We start from the raw sequence: 23495 nt of genomic DNA on the forward strand, positions 1-23495 counted from the left end.
ATACCTGTACCAATTATGCATAATAAATGTGCTCCTCTGTACTTCGTAAGTGCAAATATTGGAATACAGGTTTTCTCGGTGACTCAATTCAAATTTAAGGGGCAGGATTTGAACAGAAGACAGCAAGGTCAACCTTTTTGGATAGAACCCTTAGCCTCTTGATTGTAATTTTAATCTTTCATAAGACAAGGAGCCATCAGCTGTGTGCATACACTATGCATTCTTGTGACAGGGTGAATCCATGCTGACAAAGCACTGTCACCATTGAAATATCATGCCGAGGACACCAGGCACAACACCTCACTCAGCCACATTATATTGACACTGGGTCAACAAGTCCTGAGCTTGGTTTCACGAAGCACATTTACTCAACGACTAGTATTATAGGCATAACATCGCCATGGTGGTTGCAAGCTTGTGACGTTAAAGAGAGCTTCGTGAAACTGAGGCCAGTTTCCTTGCTCACAAAGCTGAGCACCAAATGATGAGTACCATTTTTGAAGTCTTTGGTATAACCCCACCAGGGTTTGAACCTGTGTGTCTTGAATTCAAATCATTAGGCAACCGAAGCCGTCAAATATTTTTAAGGGTGGAAATAAATAATGCAGAGAAACCAAAATTTCTGGAGCAATTTAAGTTGATCAACCATTCCAGGTGATCAGCAATGTTGTCAGGATTTTATTAAGTCGTAAGAAGTAGTACATGTGCAACTGTTAACACCTGGCTTCCCAGATCCTTCTTATATCTAAATGCTTCAAAACAAAGAATTCCGTGTACATGGATTCAAACAGCATTCTGAACTTGTCCAATATTATTTTACTTACTTACTTTACTTACTATTTTACAAACTGTCCACAGGCAAAGTATGAGCATATGTAAACCCCACAAAACATGTTATTGCACTCTTTTAGTTACTGTATGCACCACCATTGAGAACATACTGTATTCCAAATGGAAAATGATAACGGTGGCGAGGTAAGCACTAGTTAAGTTACAAGTACAAGCATCAGCTAAAGCATGGTTATCATAGAAAAGGTAATCCCTGCCTCTTGTAGGGATAACGTGGCAGTCCACAGTCGCTCGGCTCTGGCGAAGTTTTGAAACAAGAACCAGGCTTAACACACAGAACTGATGATTTCTGCAACACAGATTCTACTCTGCATTTATTTTCTCATGTGAAACGCACGAAATTTCAGCACTCAAAAAAAATCAAGTTTATGCTAAATGGAAATCAAAATCAGTCAAAAACAAGTAAATGTATGCATAACAAACCTTAACGATCTTGACACTGGTGTTTTCATTTATGAAGTTTCTAATTCTAACATGTAAACAATAAACAAAATTGTTATCATAACTTACATACAAAAAATTTACCATATGCTACTAAAGTTCACGTATTGACAAACTAAACAGTGATAAAAGTCTGATTAGTAGCCTGGCAACACAGTTAAACATGCAACATTATTCAAACAGTCTTTGTCAAAAGATGCTAAATTTTCTGCGGTAATATTTTAGTTTTCACAAAGGAATTTAGAAGTGTATGTGCAGGCAGACTAAGCAGTATTAATGGCAGTACTCACAGGCATTGTGTGCACATACATGTGCAAGTCTTACATAATTACATGTATACAATTATCACAGTTAAGTTATTTTCCAGTATTTAGCTGGAACGCAGGTCTGACTCCAGACCCCAAGTCTGCTACATAGATGCATATAATTCCACGCTGGGACAAATATTAATGATGTGTTTCTTAAGATTCTTAAGATCTCATAACATCCTCAAGCCACCGGAGGATGGGAAATCATCAAAACAAATAGAAACATTCCCTTCTGCCAACTATTCTCCGCCTCAAATCTGCTCACAACCAGGTAAACAAGTGATGCCTACTTTAACATCACAAGATTTCTCTCAGTACAATTTACATGTGTATGCTTGTCAAGTCATCTGGCACATACAAAGGTGACTCTTCCTTCCTTCAATTCACAAATTTGCTGCTGCTGTTTTTAGCCTGTATTTGCAGGACGCATCACGCAAATAAATAATGTACCACGAAAACCCAATTCTGCAGAGAGGTGAGGCAAGTGGGATGGACGTGTTTCTGCGTGTGGGTCAGGGCGTAAAGACCACATAACCCTTAGTGTCACGTGTCTGGAAGTCCCTGTGACTGGAAACCAAGCCCAATCCCTCGGTGTGTGTGTGTTGTCATTCGTGCGAACTCATACTCGCGGTCGAGTCGCTGAAATAGTTCCTGTTGTTTACGATTGATGTCGTCTGACTTGTTAGAGGTGTGGTTAGCCCCTCCCTCTGCTTCCTGCTCCTCCTCCCCCTCCTTCATCCCCATCAGCTTACGGAACTTGGCTGCCACTTTGCCATCCTGATCAGAGTTAAAACTGGTCGCCTGCCACACACCCTGTGTCTCCTAAAATCAGGAGATAGTTGGGATAAGTTTGTTAAACAAACGTACGACACATTTTACTTGACTGGAATCAACATCTCTGTGAATAATCTGCTGTATTTAGGAATGTAAGGATCAAAAAAGCTCTTCCCAAACGCATCATACAGAGTTTTCCATGCATGAATACTGTAATGAAAAGCGTTAAGCCATCAAATAAACTAACACGAATGTGGTCAAAAACCCAGTGATACACAGCTTATGTCCAACAAGGAGATTTAACCCAACCATGTTCCTTGGGCAGTTTACTGTCCTGGACAAGGAATATAGCTCATAGTTTAGTCTGTCTCTTACCTCTTTCTTATCCTTAGACTTAGACCACAGCAGTTTTCTCTTCTGTACCTGCTCTGCATACTTAAGAGGGTTCACAGCAGCTGGGTTATAATACTTGGGTACAGCAATCCCTGTCATTTCCTGTGCCTATAAAAGAAAGTGACAACGTTAACAGCAGGACCAAGAGTGTAAATACATGTAAAAGATCTACATGCACTCCTCATTTTTACCACACTCTACTTTCCCTATCTTCCAGTACACCACTCCAGTATAACCCTGTTTTGCACCACCTTGTAGGAGACAGCTGCACTAACCCTGTTCTCCTTTTACACCACCTTGTAGGAGACAGCTGCACTAACCCTCTTCTCCTTTTACACCACCTTGTAGGAGACAGCTGCGCTAACCCTCTTCTCCTTTACAGCACCTTGTAGGAGACAGCTGCGCAAACGTTATTCTCCTTTTACACCACCTTGTGGGAGACAACTGATCTAACCCTCTTCTCCTTTTACACCACCTTGTGGGAGACCGCTGCGCTAACCCTCTTCTCCTTTTCCACCACCTTGTGGGAGACAGCTGTGCTAACCCTCTTCTCCAATACAAGCGCTTGTTGACACCGCCCCATAACGCAGTACCGCGCTATATATGACTACTGTAATTCTTCAGCCTTTTTGTGTGTTTGCAGGGTGTTTAAGCATATGCTGAAGGCATTATTTTGTGTAGACTGTTAAAACTATACTTTTTCTGAGGCCCTGAAATTGGCCAATCCAACCAAATTAGTTTTGTCCCCAAAATCAAATTAAAATGTGCATAACTGCACTTAATGTTGCTTTTTAATATGTAAACAGGTTCAGGAATTAGGGTACTGACCCACAGTACAAACAAAAGGACAGAGTTCCAGGTCAGAATATGTAATGACTCAGAGCTGTTAATGCAGAAGCTGAGCTAGGCCAACCGATCTCAGAACTAAGGCTGTGGTGTGCTCTTACAGAGCTGAACCAAGTGCTGTACCCGAAACATGATTTTATAATGGACTAAGAAAGGTCAGGTCTTTGTTTTACTGGTTTATAAATATTGAATTAGTATTGACAAGGTAGTTCTTTCTGACGGTGCCATTTAATTATGGATGTTCCAGCCATGTTGTATTATTTCTGTAAACTGGGTGTTTTTCTTTTCATATCATAACCTCATTATAGCTACCATTACATGTAGCACATTGTAAATAACTGACAAAAGATGTGGAGTGGTCTGCATACCTTCTGGTGCATAACAGCCATGGTCTGAAGCAGCGCCATCTGGGGAGTGACATTAGATGCATTTGTTGCATTCTGGAAAGCATTTGTTACATTTAATGGAAGAGCACTTGGCTTCTCTTTGGGTGATTCTGAAAACAAACAATGAATTGTAAATCTGAATAGCTTTGTGACGGAAATTCATGGGACATTTATAAAAATGATCAAATTTGGACACGGCAGCTCGTAGTCACAATTGTGACATGTATTTAAAGTTTTAACACAATGAGTTTTGAAAAAATAAATCTACAAAAACTAACAGCTGTGATATCATGACTCCTTTTGCACTAAGAATGTGACAAACTGAGAGAAGCATGACTGGCTTCACCCTTGTGACATAGCTGCAAAATCACATGGAGCTGGACTTGTACATGCAAGTTCATTTCTGAAGTCATGTCTTCGCCCCTAAGACTGCTGAACAGCAACAGTTCTTACCTCGTTTCACAGTGTTTTGATGCAACTTCATCATCAGGTCCTGGTTTCATGCGACGCACTCAACTACCATGACAATGTAGGTTGTACAGATATAAGATGCACTTTGCTAAAGTGCACAGTGAAAGTGGTAAGGATTTTGTCTCACTGAGCGGGTCAATCAATAATCAGCGATTAGGGTACTTTATTTGTCTGTCTCAATATAAAGGCAACGCTTAATACAACAGATAACTATGAAAATAATGTTGTTCATGTTGTAAAGATGTAAAGGTTTTTTTGTTTTTGTTTTTAGGAAACACATTTACTGAAAATTCCTAATTTCCCAATGACAAAGCAACAATCTGAAAACCTTGATGCCAAAAGTTATGATAACTCCATACTATCCTTGTTTCGGTATTTTTATCGTTTGTGGTCTGAATATTGGGCTACCCACCTAGCGGTTTTTCTCCATCAGGGGGCAGCTGGCCAGCCTGAGCCTGCTGTGTCAGCATCTTACTGGCCTTTAGCAACTGCTGCCTCATCTTCTCCTTAAATGTGGGCTTGGATGCCTCAGAACCTCTAAACCCTGCCCCTGAAAACTTCTGGTCTCTATACCTCCCTCCTTCACGATGAGGGGAACGATGTGAGGCACCTCGACTTCTCGATCGGGACCGGCTTCTACTTCTGTGATGCTTCCCTCGTCTCCGGTGCTTCCTATCCCGACTTCGAGAATGATTCCGGCTTCGAGAACGGTTCCTGGAACGAGAGCGGTCACGGGATTTCCTCCGCCTTGATCGTCGATGGCGATCTCTGGAGCGACTTCTTCGATGGTGTTTTGACCTAGATCCTCGATGATGCCCCTTCTGTAATCAAGGAATCAGTCAAGTCTTCCGAGATTAAAAAGATTGTTGAATTTGATTTGATTAACTTGATACACATTTTTGAAAATGAGAACTGTGTAAATATGGAACTCTTCCACATATGTCCAGGAAATAGTTTGGTCGATTTTCAAACATTTCAAAACTTACCAAATTATATTTAAAACTAAAATGACTTATAAGCTCCAGATATCCTGTTTACTTTTCTAAACTTCCATACCTCCCTATTCCTAGAACGTGAACTAGATTTAGACCTTCTCCGTCTGCGTGATGAGTGGCCATGGCGACCACGTGATCGGGATCTAGATTTCCTACGAAGCCTGTCAGAGGAATTCTTTCTTTCCACTGATCGGGATCGGGACCGTGGGATTTCGATGGGGGTTGGGGAGCGCTCCTTCTGGGTGATTGGTGGAGAGCGAGTAGATACAGCATCCTGTGGTGGGGAAAAAGGGGGGTCTTTGTAGAAAACAAGCAAGAGAAAAGCATTAGTAAAGGTAACATGGTGAAAAAGGTTTCCACATTATCACCATATCAGCGGTGTGAAGACGTTCTAAATATCTGTATGTATATGAATTTTTGTATCTGGTTGGCTTGCGTGGGGTTTAACATTGTTTCCATCATTCGTTTGGTTACATCAAAATGGCCTCGTAGCAGACTTCGCTCTAACAAAAATGGTAAATAATGTGACTTAAGTATTAATGCTACACTTTAATATGAAACTGTGGTTATTGTGAACAACAATGACTCCTACCAAGTGATGTTATTTGTGGGCTATAAAGAGTTGGTTGTTGACCATGTATGCATCACAATGCCTCATAATTTGTTGCATCAAGAAGTCTGCACACATTAGCAATACATATGCAATGTTAATGCAATGTTAATGTGTGCAGACTTCTTCACCCACACCTTTCCAGGGTTAAATACATTGTCTTTTAAATGTACTATGAAACAGTATCTTGTTTCATATTTTTACACTGTCAATTACATTCAATTACATTCATTGGGAGCTTTGTTACTTTAAACGCTCTGTAATGCACATGTGTGACTCAGGAAAGGCAATATAACCACAACTGCAGACAAAAGGTGAGCACAAGGTTTTCCTGGAATTTTACGAAATGACAACGAATGAACACTTTATGCCTGCTGAACATTTAACACAGGACAACATGACAAAGCAATGCACTCTGTATGTGATCTCTTAAAGACCTGCAGGCAATCTTGAGATGACATATATGTCCGTCTTGTGCCTGAGTTTCTGTTGGATTTAGCATGCAAATAGAGTATACAATCTGTGTAGTGTGTCATGAAGTAATAACATACTGGTAGGTGAAACAACATGGATGTATTTTTATATCAATAAAGTAAAAGCCACTATCCACGTCACGCTTTTACATAACGGAAAATTACTTAATGTCAGCAACAGGTTATTCAGCTTTACCTGACTTCCATGTTATTTTCATTATAAAGCGATGTAATTTGGGTTCCGATTTAATCTTTTAAAAATGAGGTCACCCTGTAATTTATGGGTTAAATCATGGCTCATAAGTGCAATTCATAAACCTTGATTTGATTGAAACACATAAACTCTGGGCTGCGCTGCCTGACAGACTCAAATACATGCCAGCAGACACACATACAGTACAAAATATGGGGTACAAAAGCATACCTCTTCTTTGCTTGCTTCATTCCCTTCAGCTTTCAGCTCATGAGAACTTTTCTTGTCTTCCTACAACACAGATAAATACCAATTCTAAAACACATCCATATACAAGCTAGTTGCTACCTTTCAACACCCTTGTTTCTGTATTACCGCTACCACACCTTACAGGTACAACAGTGCAACATTCCTTCCTTCCACAAAAGCTGACAGAAGCTTTTGCAATAGTTTGTATAAGTATAAAGGCAATGAGAGCAATTTCTCTTCTCTTTTGTCATGTTTTCCTAAATGTCTTCATTTTAAAATGAACTGTACGTGGGTATGAACAGAAAGATATTTTAATTTATTCATTTATTTGACTGGTGTTTTATGCAGTACTCAACAATGTAAAGAAAGATATTTTGAAGAAATTTCAATGACTTCAATGATAAAAACAAAAAAAAAAAAATATAGATTTTAAAGAAATTTCCATGTAAACTTTTTTTCACTCACCTCATCTGAAGAGCTTGATGAATAAGATTTCTTGTCTGAAAACAAAATACAGGTTGACATGCCATCACTGAAACCTGACAAATGAACATTTCAACACGCATCATAAGTTTACATGAAAGGACTGAATAAAAACCAAAAAAAGATGACCAGAACAGGAAACAAGCTGATTTTAACATTTATCAATGTTTTCTCATATTGACAACTTCAAGAAGCAGAGGTACAAAAACTGTTCACTGAGTAATTACAATACTTTTTGGACCCTTTCAACCACTGCTGTGACCCATATCTTGAAACACTCTGAATGAACTATGGGTGTAGAGAAATACTCTGCATAGTTTTATGAAACTTGCATCTTTAGTGAAAAAAAAAATTATTATTGTCAATTTAGTAACAAATGTATGCATAAATTTCACATAAAAAAGTGCTTTAGGGGTTGAAAAGGTTAAAATTTACAGTAGATCTACATAGAGCAAAGCTGTTCACATAAGCAAAAAAATTTAATTACTTACAAGAGTACAGGTTTCCCTTACATGTATGCAAGTTTTCACGCTTGCAATGCGCGACTTTGTAGGCCTCTCACCAAAAAAGTTATAAAATAGCTAACTTTTTATAAAAATTTCCCACCAACTTCAAGCTATTAATCTGTGAGAAAAGATGATTGTGTAATCTTTTCCTGAACATCAGAGTTTTCTCTGACTTCCACTTGACAAATTATCAGTAAAGCATTTACAATTTCATGTCTATATACATGAATGTTACAGCAATTTATGTTTGATTATGATGTATTCAGACCTATGGTCTAACAAACTAGCTAAACTTCTACTCATCGATTCATTATTCAATATAACTGCCTAATGAGCAAGCCTTTCTTTCAAGTTTCACCTTTTTTCTCCTTCACTGAATCGGCTGATGTTGACCGTGAAGAACTGGAAGAACCAGAGCTGTTTGACCTTGACCTAGACCTGGACCGCGATCTGGAGTGCGTCCGTGATCGGGATCCCTTTTCCTTAGAGACAGAAGCAACACTGGCCTTGTTATCTTCAGCTGGAACCTCTGATCCAGCCAGCAATTTTTCAAAATTAGCCCATTCTGATTCCAAGTCAGTTGTCGGTTTAGCTACACCAGTAGGGATTCTTTCAAGATCTGCAGGCTAAAAAGCATTTAATAGAACAAAGGATAATGAGATTAAGAATGGAAGGTAACACACAAGCACATTCATAAATGCAATCGTACTCAACAGAAGGGATTCAATCCAGGACTGTTAGGTTTTCATGAAGCACAATAAAAAAAAATATATATATAAAATAAACTGAAGACGACATAAGTTAAAACACATAATCTTATGGTCCTCAAAATAACCTGATCAAATAAGATACATGTAAGTCTTCAACCCAATTGACTTGGTAAAATGACAAAGAAAGGTTTGGATAGAAGGCCATTGCTATACTTTGGGATCTTCTCAAACACACAATACTGAAGACGTTGTGAGAATAATGTTTATGGCTTTACCCGTGATGGAAGAAAAGTGTCAGAGACTGGCCAGTGGCTGGTCTGACTTGTACTTACGCCCCACATGCAGCCGTCGGCATCTTAACTACGCCTTCTCGCTGCCTTATTGGCTCTTGATCACAAGTCATGAACGACTTCACGTTACAAAGAATGTGAAAGCAAAAAATCTCGTTACACCTTTTTCCATCACAACCGACTTTTCAGTTTGTTTATCTGCTATATTACATGTCAATTCAACCAAATTTGCATGCACAAGGAAGGCAGCATTTAACAGCCAGCAAACAACGTAAAACAAATTCTTATTATCTTCAGTTTAGAAACATATTTTAAGGGTAAGTATGAACTTTGGAACACTACGAAATATCTTTATTTAAACCAAAATTATTGCCCAGTGTTTTTGTATACCATCATAGGATCTTGTATCTTGGCAGTCCAAAAGTACAGTATACTGTCCAGCCGCACAATACTCCCCATCAAAAAAAAAAAACAAGAAGGGAAGAAACATCTACATCTCACAAGTGAAACATTGTTAAAGTTTTATCAAAACAAACATTGCCCATTCAGGCTTTTCACACCCTTTTTACTGTTGCTTTATTGTCTTTTCTATAAATAGCACATTCAAGATCCTGTAAGAAAGACACAGTTGATCTCGCAATCCAGTTTGTTTTCTTTTTCTTTCTTTTTTCTTGTAATGATGGGTTGGAAGTTGCCATCCTGGTACACAAGTTTCCCCAACATATAATGCTTCTTTCAAGAAAATAAACTCTATGTCACCAAATGATAAGCAATGGATGGGACTTGTGATTCAGGTTAATAACATTTGGACATGTAGGGTGATGGGGCATAGACTCAGCCAGAATTTGAAATCAGACCATTTCATTTCCAATTTTCTCCTATTTTCCCTATCTCTCACATGTTAATTTTGTCAGAAGATTTGATTGTGTTTTAGTCATATGGTACAGTTGTAGTAGATACATCCGAGTATACGTTCCTAAAATTGTATTTGCCCATTTTAAATACATGGCGGCTGCCTTGAAAACACGGCCGTGCCACATGGCCTGGAGATATTTCACGAATGAAACCATACTACATTGGATCATCATTACAAAATTTTGTGTGGCAACTTGGAAGGGGTTATGTTACGACATGGATTTGACCAGCTAGGGGTAGGTGAAGTGGTTTTTCGAGTCACTACCTGTCCCACACCATTTAGCCAAATGTGCTGGACTCTGACTGTAGGTTGAGCAGCCATGAATATGGCGTAACCAAATATTTCTCAACCAAGTCAGTGTACTTGGACTAGTAGTAGATATATTGTCGTGTTAATGAAAAATCTGCTTTTCCCAATGAACAACTGAGACTTGCACTCTGTAGGGGGTTTGGGGAATGGGAGCTAGGGGTGGGGGGGAATCTTTTTCCTTGTCCTTGTATATATTGAGTATTAAGTGAGTGTAAGACGGCACGGAAACTGGAGATCATGTGATCACAGTTTTCCCCATGCTATAACATTACGGAACAATATTTTTCATCCACGCCATCTGTTACTAAGGGGACCACATGATCTCTAGCTTCCAGGCTGTATTAGAGATTGGCTGTACATTATGTTGAACTTCTTGTTGATACCGATACAAGGTCCTACGCATATACAATCTTCACCACATTGCATTATAAACAATGTTCCTATTCGTATAACTTCAAAAAACGACACTGGGGTCCACCAGCCATGTACAAAGGAAAGCAAAAACTGATAAAACAGCAGTTCCATCTACCTACTTAAATAACAATACCACTGATTTCAATACCAACACCAGTAATCATGAATAATAAAAGCAAACATTGTCATTCAAATAGATAGAGGGCACTGCTGTTTTATCAGTTATAAGATTTGCTTCTCTTTGTAGAAGGCTGGTGAACCCCATTACTGAGTAGTTTTGCTCACTTACCTGTTTCTTATTTCTATCACATATAACCACACATAACTCATAAGTGAATGATGGACACCTTTTCTACGATTAATTACCGAAGTCGTTGCTTCACTCAAACTTCGTAGTCACACAGCTACAGGATTAGTGATGACTGGTGATTGCAAAGTCTAACCATCGTCGCTTAAACACCATCTTTACAGAGAACGAGAAACACTGCCTTCTCCAAACTACAGAAGCAAAACATGTGCATGCATAGGATCGATGGCGGCCATTTTGATTTTTTGTCCTAGAAAATAGCGATCATAACCTTCTATTTTTTGTCATAAATTCAGCATATGTTTAGATTAAATATTAGTTCTTATGACAGATCAAACACTTACAACGCCAACAGGGTCACCAGATTGTCTGTTATCTGACATTTGACTACTCTCTCCGTCATCGTCATAGCTGTGCAGCAGGTCCATTTCCGCGTCGTTACCACGATGCCCGGATGAGAAAACCAGCCTGCTTGCAGTGTAGTTTTCTCCCCAAATGTCAGCACAGAGTTACTGCCCTTCAAACCATCTAAAACTCTCACTAATGCACCGTTATTCTAAGTTTTGCAGTGATGTCATACACGTAGCTGCTCTGAACCAATCATCAACACACTCTCGAGTCATGAAACTAAAGTACTGGGGGGTGAAAACACCGAATTTAACCCAGGAGTGATAGGTCTTCATGAATATTTTAGCACAAATAATGAAAAATATAGCTTTAGGTACGGTACATAAGAAAAGTATGAAAAGCAGGCAGGATGCATAGCCTTAATATGATAGTTTCGATATCCTTTGGTGCTTTAAACTTTAAGGATCGGCAAAAATCAGCATTTCGCCCATTTAGCTCCATATCCATTATTTATCACCTCGTGCTTCTTGCGAGGAACTCGGGGTGTGCGAAACTATGAATCTTTACGCATGGAACTTAAAGCTCAAATGTCCTTTTCTACATTGTCCGAGTTACTGTACGTACGGAGACAAGAAATATCTGTTATTTTTACGTACATTTCCGGTGTTCGCTTTCAGGTATAGTATTAACAAATTCTGTACAAATCAACTCCTACACATTCATGTACATTTGATCAAAAGTTATTTATAGGAATGTACGCGGTCCATAAAATGGCGTAACAGTTAGGCCTAAGCTTTATACACTACTGAAATCAAAAACTTCTCTCTCCACGATATGGCCATGATTGACATTGCCGATGTAGAATAAAAGCATAATTATTCATTCAAAAGTTGTTCATTTCGCGTATCTTATTGAATTTCAATTATTTCACATTTGAGAACTTTTTCATGTTAGTGTTTGGCACTGCTTTTACAGGAAGTCCCTGTATAGGACAAAAGTCAGTTGACGATAGGTCCTCTTTTTTTGTATAGGTGGCGCTGTTAAAATGACAATTTTACCACGTGGGCTCAACTGTTGTTGATGAATATACGCTTATTGCAAATGACGATTTGAGAGTTTACCTATTTAAATATGGCGAAAACAAAAAATCCGAAAATCATCAAGTCTACACCTCGTGAGGATGGAGCCAAACAAAGTGATGCAATTCACGAAAATGAGGAAAAGACTGTACACAATATACCAAGAGGCAGACCGAAGTCAGGGCGGGTTTGGAAAACAGTGCGAACAGAAAGGTATGTAAGATTCAAGGTTCAAGTAGGCAAAAGCATTAATTTCTCAGGAATTTTAAAATTGAGCTCTAAATAACTCTCCCTTTGCTTACACTACGGTAGAGCTATGCAACCTTCTGTTTATTGTCCTTGGACTAGTACCAGAGTTCTGCCGCCTCACACCTCAGGCAGTTGTCTTGGGGTCGGCCTAAAAGCCGGTCTGAACTCCTGTCTGCCGATCTGGGCACTGTGGCCAAACGGCAGTGAGTATTGACTCAAAACTGATAGAGATGGAGTGATATGGATTTTCTGTAGTCAGTGGTGAATGAATATGTCAAGATAGAAGCAGTATTTACCGAGTTATTGTATTTTCATGACACACATCGGAAATCACCGCACAGATATAAAGCCACATATTGGGATTAAAATTCATGATATACAGTTGTAAACTTCTCGATCTTTTCTCCTTTCAGCGCGACAGTAATCATATCCTTTCCAGCTAATGATGGCATATTGGTCTGCCAAAAAGAAAAATTACGAACAGGCTGCTTAAATTATAGTTCAGTTACAATGCATGTCAGAAGTTTAAAATAGCACACTCGGCTGAGTTCATCTAAATGGACTACCATTTGCCGAATATTTCATTTGATGATCAGTTTACTATGTTCCTATACGTACACAAGCTACACTGAAAACTTGACACAGACGAGGCAACGACGTTAAATGCCACCGACTTTTGTGCAGGAGCAATAAAAATAGCATAGCCAATATCCAAGGAAATCTCAGTCTAATCATCAGTGTTCAGATTATTTATTTATTTATTTATTTATTAGGTAAATGTCAGAATCGAAAAATAAGGATGACTCCAGCAAGAGAAAATGGTGTTATTTTATAAGCTTTATAAGATGGATGTCTTTTTATTTCTATTCCTGCAGATATTCTGAAATCAGGAAAATCAAGTCACTCAAGTCAACATGGGCTCAGAAAATGCAGAAAAAGGCAGAACTGAAGTCAATTAAAGATTTTGAAAAACAGCTCAAAGCGAGCAAGGACCAAGAGAGGGAGGTCTGTTTATTGTGAAAGAAGTTGATATCTTGTGGTTTTTTTTTTTTTTTTTTAGGATTGTTCAGGTACATTGTGTTGCTAAATCATTTTGGAGAAACAAGCAGTAGTAAGTAGATATTATACCCGTTTTCAATAGCTCAGTTACATTAAGCGTTGTTTGATGATCTAATTGTTGATGGCGACATCAGTGTTTAGTGAAGCTTCCAAACCCAAACTTTTCCAACAGCTGTGCATGGAAAGAATCTCAAAGGATATTCATTTCGATTTGGAATTTGGATGTTTAATTTAAATGAGCTTTGGTTTACAGATGTATATGTACACGTATTTACCTACATGTATATAAAGGTAAACTTAATTACTTTTTACTTGTATGTATACAACTTTTTGTGCACCTTTACATTTCAGGTCTTTAGAAATTATTGTAAGTTTTACCTCAGGTCATTGTGTCAATTTAATATAGAGTTCACACATGTATGTTATGCAGGGAAATTGTATAGAAGGCTGGAAACGACATTTGGCAGTTTGGGTCTATTCAGAAACAAAGTGGATTATCAAAAAAGCTTTGCACCCTTTGAAGAGTGTTTGGTCTAAACAAATCTTGTATGAACTTTCAAGATCCCTCAAGCCTAACAAACTCCAGCTCTTTTAGGAAGTCACCTGAGGCTACTGTATAAAGTTCCTTAGTTTGGGAACAATTGTATATAGGCTGCTAGGTCAGATGTATGTATGTACATGTATGTGTGCTTTGGGTTTAATGTCATACTTAACAATTTTTCAGTCTTATGACAGTAAGGAGTTGTTAGGAGTGTGTTCATATATTGTGTCTTCTTGGGGCAAGGGGTGTCCATGTCGCCAAAGTGCTGCCGCCGCTGAGGTATCATGCCGAAGGCAACAAACATGACACCCCAGTCCTGTTGCCTTGCTCTAAACCCTCAGTGCTGAAAACCAAGCAAGGCAGCAGCAAGTACCATTTTTAAAGTATTTTGTATGAACTGACCCGGGTGTGATTCCAGGGTTTTCGGACTTCGCGTAGACAAGAGTGCACGTTGCCATGGAGATGTGATGGTTATTTGTTTAGTCCGCTCACAAACCTCACCATCTAACCCTGCCTTAGGGAAATATCTTTCATCTCAGCAGGAAATACCTATCAAATAAAAAAAAAAATTATCTCTTACTTGCTCTGTTTGAAAAATTTCGTATATGTTTGTTGCCCTTTTATTAGCTTTGTTTGCTAAACAAGGCTGTTCTAAGTGCTACTTCAGTACCAAGAGAAACCAGGTAGCAATGTAAACATGAAATGAAGGATACACTGTGAAATGTAGGTTCCAAAACATTTACGATAAATAACACTACCAGTATTAAACCCCTATAAGTGAAGAATTCACAAAAATGAAATTCTCTGCAGTTTATTTAAAATTTTCCTGATGTGACGTGATAACATTTCTCATGTGACGATACATCAGGCTGGTGTGGTGTTGTGTAAGGCAGTTCTGCTGGAATGACTTCATGCGCGTTTGAAAGTACAGTAGAAAAGACAAAAAACTTCTGTTTCCATATTTCCCCCCAAACTAACAACAGCATCTTTAATACAATGTATGTTTTTTTTACAGTTTAAGAAAGCAATGCCAGCTATCTAGATCCTTGTCACTTTACCTTGCTTTTAGGCCGTATAAGTCTTGACGCTATAGTAGCTCTTTAGGAAATTCTTCATTGGGCGTAATATGACAATATCTGAATTTTTTTTTTTAAATTTAGACTAATGAAAAACATAGTATTGTCGAGAAATTTTTTAAAAATGCTGTCTGAATAAAAAAAAAACAAAACTTTAGAGTAAGGCATTTGTTTGGAGGGTTGGTCACATTAGGCACAGCATATATGTTTTTATTCATGGCCCAATCTCTGTGTGGTAATTTTAAGTCATTTTGATATCCTCAATGATTATTTCTGCATTATTTTTTTGACAGAATTTAAAGCAGCGAAGAGAACTGAACAAGAAAAGAAGACTCGAAAATGAAAGGAAAGCTGAAATTGTACAGCCTGTAAGTTTATGAACATACATGCTTTTGATCACAATTTCACACATTAGAGTGGTTTTCTTTCAGTTATACCTCTGATCCCTTGCATCTTTGCCTCATGGTCGCAATATTGCCATGGTGATAAGCCACAATCATGATAATCATTCAGTCATTGTTGCACATACATGTGTATAGAAAACCTGTTCTTTAAGACAGCTGCATGATGTTTGCTCTGCTTCTTGTATGTTAAAAGCCTCCCTCAGGATTAGCCTGGAATTTCTGTATGTCATGTCAGTGTGTCCTGACAGATTAGTCTTGTGTTTCAATATGTCACGTTTGTGTCCTGATGTATTAGTCTGGTGTTTCAGTGTGTCACGTCTGTGTCTGACAGATTAGTCTTGTGTTTCAGTGTGTCACGTTTGTGTCCTGACGTATTAGTCTGGTGTTTCAGTGTGTCACGTCTATGTCCTGATAGATTAGTCTGGTGTTTCAGTGTGTCACGTCTGTGTCCTGACAGATTAGTCTGGTGTTTCAGTGTATCACGTCATTGTGTCCTGACAGGTTAGTCTGGTGTTTCAGTGTGTCACGTCTGTGTCCTGATAGATTAGTCTGGTGTTTCAGTGTGTCATGTTTGTGTCCTGACAGATTAGTCTGGTGTTTCAGTGTATCACGTCTGTGTCCTGACAGGTTAGTTTGGTGTTTCAGTGTGTCACGTCATTGTGTCCTGACAGATTGGTCTGTTGCTCCAGTGTGTCACGTCTGTGTCCTGACAGATTGGTCTGTTGTTTCGGTGTATCACGTCTGTGCCCTGACAGATTGGTCTGGTGTTTCAGTGTGTCACGTCTGACAGATTAGTCTGGTGTTCTAGTGTGTCACATCAACATGCCCTGACAGGACTGGGTTTTTTTGAAATTGTCTTTTCATCTGACAAAAAATGGAGTTACCAAGGGATGATAGACAAAGGAAGAAAAAACAACAAAGACTGTAATGGACATGGTATGATAGACAATGGAGAATAAATGGCAAAGATAATAGTAGACATTCTGTGATAGACAATGGAGAATAAATGGCAAAGATAATAGTAGACATTCTGTGATAGACAATGGAGAATAAATGACAAAGATAATAGTAGACATTCTGTGATAGACAGTGGAGAATGGAAAGGCAAGAATGTAATTGAAACATCAGGTCATATGCAGTGGAGAATAAACAACAAAGAATGCAATGGGCATGGGGTGAAAGACAGTGTAGAATAAATGACAAGGAATGCAATGGACTTTTGGGTGGTAGACAGTGGAGATTAAACAACAAAGACTGCAATGGGCATGGGGTGATAGACTGGCGATAAAGAACAAAGACTGCAATGGACATGGGGTGAAAGACAGTGTAGAATAAATGACAAAGAATGCAAGGGATATTGGGTGATAGACAGTGGAGAATAAACAACAAAGAATGCAGTGGACATGGGGTGATAGTGTAGAATAAATGACAAAGACTGCAATGGACGTTGGGTGATAGGCAGTGGAGAATAAACAACAAAGAATGCAATGGACATGGGGTGATAGACAGTGGAGATTAAACAACAAAGAATGCAATGGACATGAGGTGAAAGACAGTGTAGAATAAATGACAAAGAATACACTGGACGTTGGGTGATAGACAGTGGAGATTAAACAACAAAGACTGCAATGGGCATGGGGTGATAGGCTGGAGATAAACAACAAAGAATGCAATGGACATGGGGTGAAAGACAGTGGAGAATAAACAACAAAGACTGCATTGGACACTGGGTGATATACAATGGAGAAAAACAACAAAGACTGCAATGGACATGGGGTGATAGACAATGGAGAATAAACAACAAGGAAAGTAATGGACATTGGGTGGTAGACAGTGTAGAATAAATGACATAGAATGCAATGGATATGGGGCGATAGGCAGTGGAGAATAAATGACGAATGCAATGGACGTTGGGTGATAGACAAAGAAGAATAAACAACAAAGAATGCAATGGACTGGGGTGAAAGACAGTGGAGAATAAACAACAAAGACTGCAATGGGCATGGGGTGAAAGACAGTGGACAATAAATGACAAAGAATGCAATGGACGTTGAGTGATATCCAATGGAGAATAAGCAACAAAGACTGCAACGGACATGGGGTGATAGTGGAGAACAAAAAACAAAAACTGCAATGGACATGGGGTGATAGACAGTGTAGAATAAATGACAAAGACTGCAATGGGCATGGGGTGGTAGACAATGGAGAATGAACAACAAAGAAAGTAATGGACACTGGGTGATATACAATGGAGAATAACAACAAAGACTGCAGTGGACATGGGGTGATAGACAATGGAGAGTAAACAATAAAGAAAGTAATGGACATGGGGTGATAGACATTGTAGAATAAATGACAAAGACTGCAATGGACATGGGGTGATAGACAGTGTAGAATAAATGACAAAGACTGCAATGGACATGGGGTGATAGACAGGGGAGAAGATACAACAGACTGCAATGGACATGGGGTGATAGACAGTGGAGAGTAGTGTGCTGGCTAAACTGTGGAGAATACACAGGCAAGAATGTTAATGACAAGGTGTAATAGACAATGGGTTATAAACAGTGAAGAATGCAATTGACATTAGGTGGGTTACACTGCAGACTGAAGAAATAAAGATAGTGAAGGATATGGCATGAGGCATAGGGCACAGTAAACAACAACACGGGGTGGTAAGATAAAGGGAGATTAAACTGCAAAGAATGCAATTGACATTAGGTGGGTTACACTGCAGATTGAAGAATTAAAGATAGTGAAGGATATAGCATGATACGTAGGGCACAGTAAACGACAACTCGGGGTGGTAAGATAAAGGGAGATTAAACTGCAAAGAATGCAGTTGGCATTGAGGGGGGTGGGGGTGGGGGGTGGGGGTGCATTGCAGAATATGAGACAAGGAAAGCAAAGGAATAGATGGTTTGCAATGGCAGTCGTCTTTGAGGTAAGTTTGTGTGTATTGCCCATTGTATGCCCTTACCAGCCAAGGGCCTCTGCCCAGCTTATGACGCCTCTAACGATATACACCCATTGGGCATACACAAACTTAGCTCAAAGATGGCTGCCATTACAAACCATCTGTAGGATATTTGTGGACATTTAGAGGACCAGGCAACAGACAAAGCATGAGAAAAAATGAAATGGTTCCACTGGGTTTGAACCCCACACTACCAGATATCATATACAATGTGGCTAATGCTGAAAAACACCACAACGTCTTGATCGAGTTAGGCCTTAGTTATTACCTGCACCTGGTTAAGTATGTACATTTCAGGTTGTTCGACACATGGTGTGCAATCACCCCACTCTAGTGTCCCATCCAGTTTTCCTGGGCTCAGTTCAGTTTTGAGAGCGGGCGAGGACAGAGTGCATGCAGGTGACAGGAAATGTTAGGAGACTATAAAGATATGAAATTTTGGTCTAAATAGTTAAAAGGAACAAGCAGTGTTGTGTGTTGTAATCTTTAAATTGTTAGGAGGACTAAGCGGTGTTGTGTGTTGTAATCTTTAAATTGTTCGGAGGACTAAGTGGTGTTGTGTGTTGTAATCTTTAAATTGTTAGGAGGACTAAGCAGTGTTGTGTGTTGTAATCTTTAAATTGTTAGGAGGACTAAGCGGTGTTGTAATCTGTAAATTGTTAGGACTAAGCGTTGTTGCGTGTTGTTTTCTGTAAATTGTTAGGAGAACTAAGCGGTGTTGTGTGTTGTTTTCTTTAAATTGTTAGGAGGACTAAGCGTTGTTGCGTGTTGTTTTCTGTAAATTGTTAGGAGGATTAAGCGGTGTTGTGTGTTGTAATCTTTAAATTGTTAGGAGGACTAAGTGGTGTTGTGCGTTGTAATCTTTAAATTGTTAGGAGGACTAATAGGTGTTGTGTGTTGTAATCTTTAAATTGTTAGGAGGACTGAGCAGTGTTGTGTGTTGTAATCTTTAAATTGTTAGGAGGACTAAGCGGTGTTGTAATCTGTAAATTGTTAGGACTAAGAGTTGTTGCGTGTTGTTTTCTGTAAATTGTTAGGAGGACTAAGCGGTGTTGTGTGTTGTTTTCTTTAAATTGTTAGGAGGATTAAGCAGTGTTGTGTGTTGTAATCTTTAAATTGTTAGGAGGACTAAGCGGGATTTGTGTTGTTTTCTTTAAATTGTTAGGAGCACTAAGAGGTGTTGCGTGTTGTTTTCTTGAAATTGTTGGGAAGACTAAGCGGTGTTGTGTGTTGTTTTCTTTAAAAGGATCCAAAGCCATGATAATTACTTTTCTGTGCGGCATCCTAAAGCCCGTCTCTTCCTTACGGGCACATAAGATCTAGACCTGAATAGAAACTGGAAACTGGGAGATTTCTTTAACGGTTGAATTTGGCCTGACAAGAGTAACATGTTTTGGGCTGGTCATGACTCAAGGTACACGTGTGGATAGACTTTTTCGCATATTTCTCCATGGCTTTGGACTTACATTCCTGGTAGAACGGGGGTATAGAGGAATGCTGTCGTGATTGATGAGAATTGCCCATGATGCATTGCGAACAGGGCTGGCTTTACATGCAAAGATTGAAAACTGTCCATTGATAGCTGTGGACAGGAGGGAGTGTTGTACATTTCACGGTTTGAGTGACAGGCAGCCAACCTATGTAGCAGCATATGTTACCCGAAGCACATGTATTCTAATAATGTTAAATGCACGGGCTTACATTTCTATTTCTGAAGTAGGGTGGTGTCATTTAAATATTTCTAGTGAGAAAACTTTAGATCATAGCTCAATTTGGTAAACATGCACCAGAAATGACATGACTTGGGCTACAATTTTGTGCAAGTCTCAGATTTGTAGATTTCGTAGGTCTGGAGTTACAGGCTATTGAAATTGTGTGGCTGATAAAAGTTTTTGACCATATCTCAAAAAGTTACAAAGATAGGCAAATCATTGTTGGCAAACACACCAGAATAGATGAAAACATCAAATTTATACACTTCTTTTGATGTCATAAGTTCGACCAATGGCGAGCTTCCAAAGTTTCAATGCATGTCCATGATTTTTTCAAACTTGCTCAAATTTCAAAGAATCCATTTGTTGATTCTTGAGAAGAAGATTTTTAAAGGCTTTGATAAAACTCCAATATGGTCGCCATGTCACTTGACCAAAGTTAACCAAAAACAGCCAATGTCTGCCTCATAACCTTGTTCCTAAAATCACCAAATTTCAACAACATCCAATGAAAACATTTCTTTTTACAGGTCTTAAGCCTTCAATAAGCCTTCAACAAAACAGAAGAAAAATAGTAAAAATCCGAACAATTTCAATGGCATTCCCAGCACAGAGTGCAAAATAAACAAGTTAGAATGAACAGATATTCTGCTAGGCTGTACCCATATTGGTTTTTAGCTTCATCGGATTAAATCTGTGTACTGGATTAAATAAATATAAGAAAGTACAGAAAGTACTGGAATCCCTAGGATGACAGATGAATTTCAGACTACATTTCTCAATCTGATATAAACTAATTAGTCCCGCTGATAGGGCTAAAACACCAGTGTGACTAATTTTCATCGTAAAGTAATGCAGTATACATGCTGAACAATAACTCGTCTTGTTTCTTTTTCACAGATAAGAAACACAGCCAAAATCAAGAGGATGAAAAAGAAACAACTTCGAAAACTGGAGAAGAGATAAAAGAAACATGTTTGTATGTAAAAAATATTTACAAAAAATGAGTGTCTGATAGTTCTGTTGTTTTTGTTTTTGCTCCAGTGTTGTAATGATGAAATGAAGTTTCCAAAATTCCACATGCTCACACATGAATTGCAAGGTTAATCTTGGTCTTAGATTTACAGTTATCTGGATTTCCCTACTAATCCTTTGTGGAGCATAGTTTTTCCACACGACTTACATCCTTGATTGTAAGAAATTTGAGCTTACGTGAAGACCGTCAGTTTCAGGGGTGGAGGAAACCAGAGTGCCTGGGGAAAACTGCTAACCTTTGACAATTTACTGATGAACTTTCTCACATGTAACATACAGATATGCATTACTTATTGGTGGAAGAAGTGGTCTTGGGCAACGACTACACAAGCATCATCCCCCTCTTATTGTCATCAAAGCCCCACAAGCAGTGACAGCGGGGAATCTAAGTCCCTGTCTAAGGTCAGTTTTGAACCCGCATCTCGTGTGTCGTAGAGATAGAAAGCTTCTGGCAATCACTTTTAACCACTAGGCCACTATCAAGTCCCATTGAGTCTTCCATCAGCGTGGTGTGCTGATCTGTAAGCTGCCCATGGGAATGTTCATCAGTAACTTGCAAAATGTCAGTGGTTTTTATCATGTGTACTTTAGTTTCCTCTACAAGTGACATTGTGGAATGCTACAGTTTTGTCTTCTCTGATCTGGTGAATCATTGTCAAGGTCAGCGTGAATTGCTGTATTTCACTCAAAGTTTGGTAAGTAAAAGTGTACTTTCAGAAGCATATAAAGGCCTTAGAATGATACTTCAGATGTCAAGAGAAGTTTTTCTTATAAAAAAAAACTAATCAAAATTTATTTATTTATTAATTTGATGGTGTTTTACGCCATACTAAAGAAAATCTCCTTGAAAAGATGGCAGCCAGCATTCAGAGGAAATCGGGCAGAGGTTACTCGCACACATTCCCACTTACAATCAGAGAAAGTCAGCATTATTAGCTGACGGCAACCACATTGATGAGAGGATTCTGGTATATCGCACTGCGCTGGCTCGCAATAACCACCAAGCCAGTGGGGACCCAAATCAAAACATTCCAAAAAATCTCTAAGTTGCTCTATAAAGTTGAAAAATGCTGAAGTGTAGGTGAAATACATTATCAACTATGAGCTGGAGAACTAAACTTAACATTTCATGTGTTGATACATACTTAGGCATAACCTACATGTAGGCCTTACATGCATGTGTTTAAATGTGATTATTAAAAAGTTTAAGCAGATCTAAAACACAACACATGTATCTTCATACAAAATTAATGGCATGGACTAAAGTTAAACTTGATACACTTTTGAGTGTGTGCCCTGTGTAATTCCTGACAGTTCGTGCATGTGTGCAACATTTTTATTTAAGCATTTTCTGTGTAGACATAAAATTAAAATTTTTGTGTAGCTCTGAAATTGGTCAACCTACTGTCTTCAGGACAGACTCCACAAAATGAAAATTACTTCAATAATACCTGGCGTGACTTAATGGTCCACAAGTACGTCATAAATAGCCTATACTAAATCAAAAATAGCCTATACTAAATCATAAATGGTCTAAATAGCCTACACTAAATCATAAATGGCCTAAATAGCCTACACTACATCATAAATAGCCTATACTAAATCATAAATAGCCTATACTGAAAACCCAATCTCAATTGACAAATTCAGCCAGTGTTCATCTTCATGCTTTGTTACTGTAACATAACAATAACATGTTACAGCGAAGGATGGTATGGTTGTTTCTAGTGGTTATTCTGAATTATGTTACTTAGCAACTGTATCAGATTTGTTAGCTCTTCAAGCAGAGGTAGTAGACGGAAGGATACAGGCCTCTGCATGAAAAGATCATGGCCAACCCAAACAATGTAGTTCAGTTTCCAAAATCTAATCATAAAGGTACATACTATACTGACAATAACTGTTTCATGAGCAAAAAGCTTGAAGAATTATCAAGGCCAAAATAAACATTTCAAGATCAACAACTTTATTTATTTCAGAATGACTAATGAACTGCAGAGCAAGATTTAAATCATGATATATGCATTACCTGTAGTAACTTGTAATAATTATTTTCCTCCTACACAGATTCTCATTCAATATCACTGAACTA

At 38.6% G+C, this 23495-nt stretch overlaps 2 protein-coding genes across 4 annotated transcripts; one reads left to right on the plus strand and one right to left on the minus strand.

Moving 5' to 3' along the window:
* Positions 1-625: 625 nt before the first annotated feature.
* On the minus strand, positions 626-11778 carry LOC135477216 (arginine/serine-rich coiled-coil protein 2-like). 2 transcript variants are annotated; one of them, XM_064757376.1, is made up of 10 exons: positions 11268-11389; positions 9020-9096; positions 8336-8603; positions 7454-7488; positions 6971-7030; positions 5525-5737; positions 4881-5289; positions 3980-4107; positions 2748-2873; positions 626-2420 (listed from the first exon to the last, which is right to left on the minus strand). In XM_064757376.1, the coding sequence occupies exons 2-10, from the start codon at positions 9026-9028 to the stop codon at positions 2142-2144; spliced, it is 1527 nt and encodes a 508-aa protein (XP_064613446.1). In that variant the 5' UTR covers positions 9029-9096; positions 11268-11389; the 3' UTR covers positions 626-2141. The 2 variants fall into 2 exon arrangements, with proteins under 2 accessions (XP_064613446.1, XP_064613445.1); XM_064757375.1 differs by lacking the exon at positions 9020-9096 and having other exon boundaries at positions 11268-11778.
* Positions 11779-11801: 23 nt separating this feature from the next.
* LOC135477218 (coiled-coil domain-containing protein 86-like) lies at positions 11802-21413 on the plus strand. Of its 2 annotated transcripts, XM_064757380.1 has the most exons (5): positions 11802-11948; positions 12303-12563; positions 13475-13604; positions 15569-15643; positions 21269-21413. In XM_064757380.1, exons 2-5 carry the CDS (start codon positions 12403-12405, stop codon positions 21332-21334), a joined length of 432 nt encoding a protein of 143 aa, XP_064613450.1. In that variant the 5' UTR covers positions 11802-11948; positions 12303-12402; the 3' UTR covers positions 21335-21413. The 2 variants fall into 2 exon arrangements, with proteins under 2 accessions (XP_064613450.1, XP_064613451.1); XM_064757381.1 differs by lacking the exon at positions 11802-11948 and having other exon boundaries at positions 12239-12563.
* The last annotated feature ends 2082 nt before the right edge of the window (positions 21414-23495 follow it).

The sequence above is a fragment of the Liolophura sinensis genome, chromosome 10 (assembly GCF_032854445.1).
Source record: "Liolophura sinensis isolate JHLJ2023 chromosome 10, CUHK_Ljap_v2, whole genome shotgun sequence".
Lineage (NCBI taxonomy): Eukaryota > Metazoa > Mollusca > Polyplacophora > Chitonida > Chitonidae > Liolophura > Liolophura sinensis.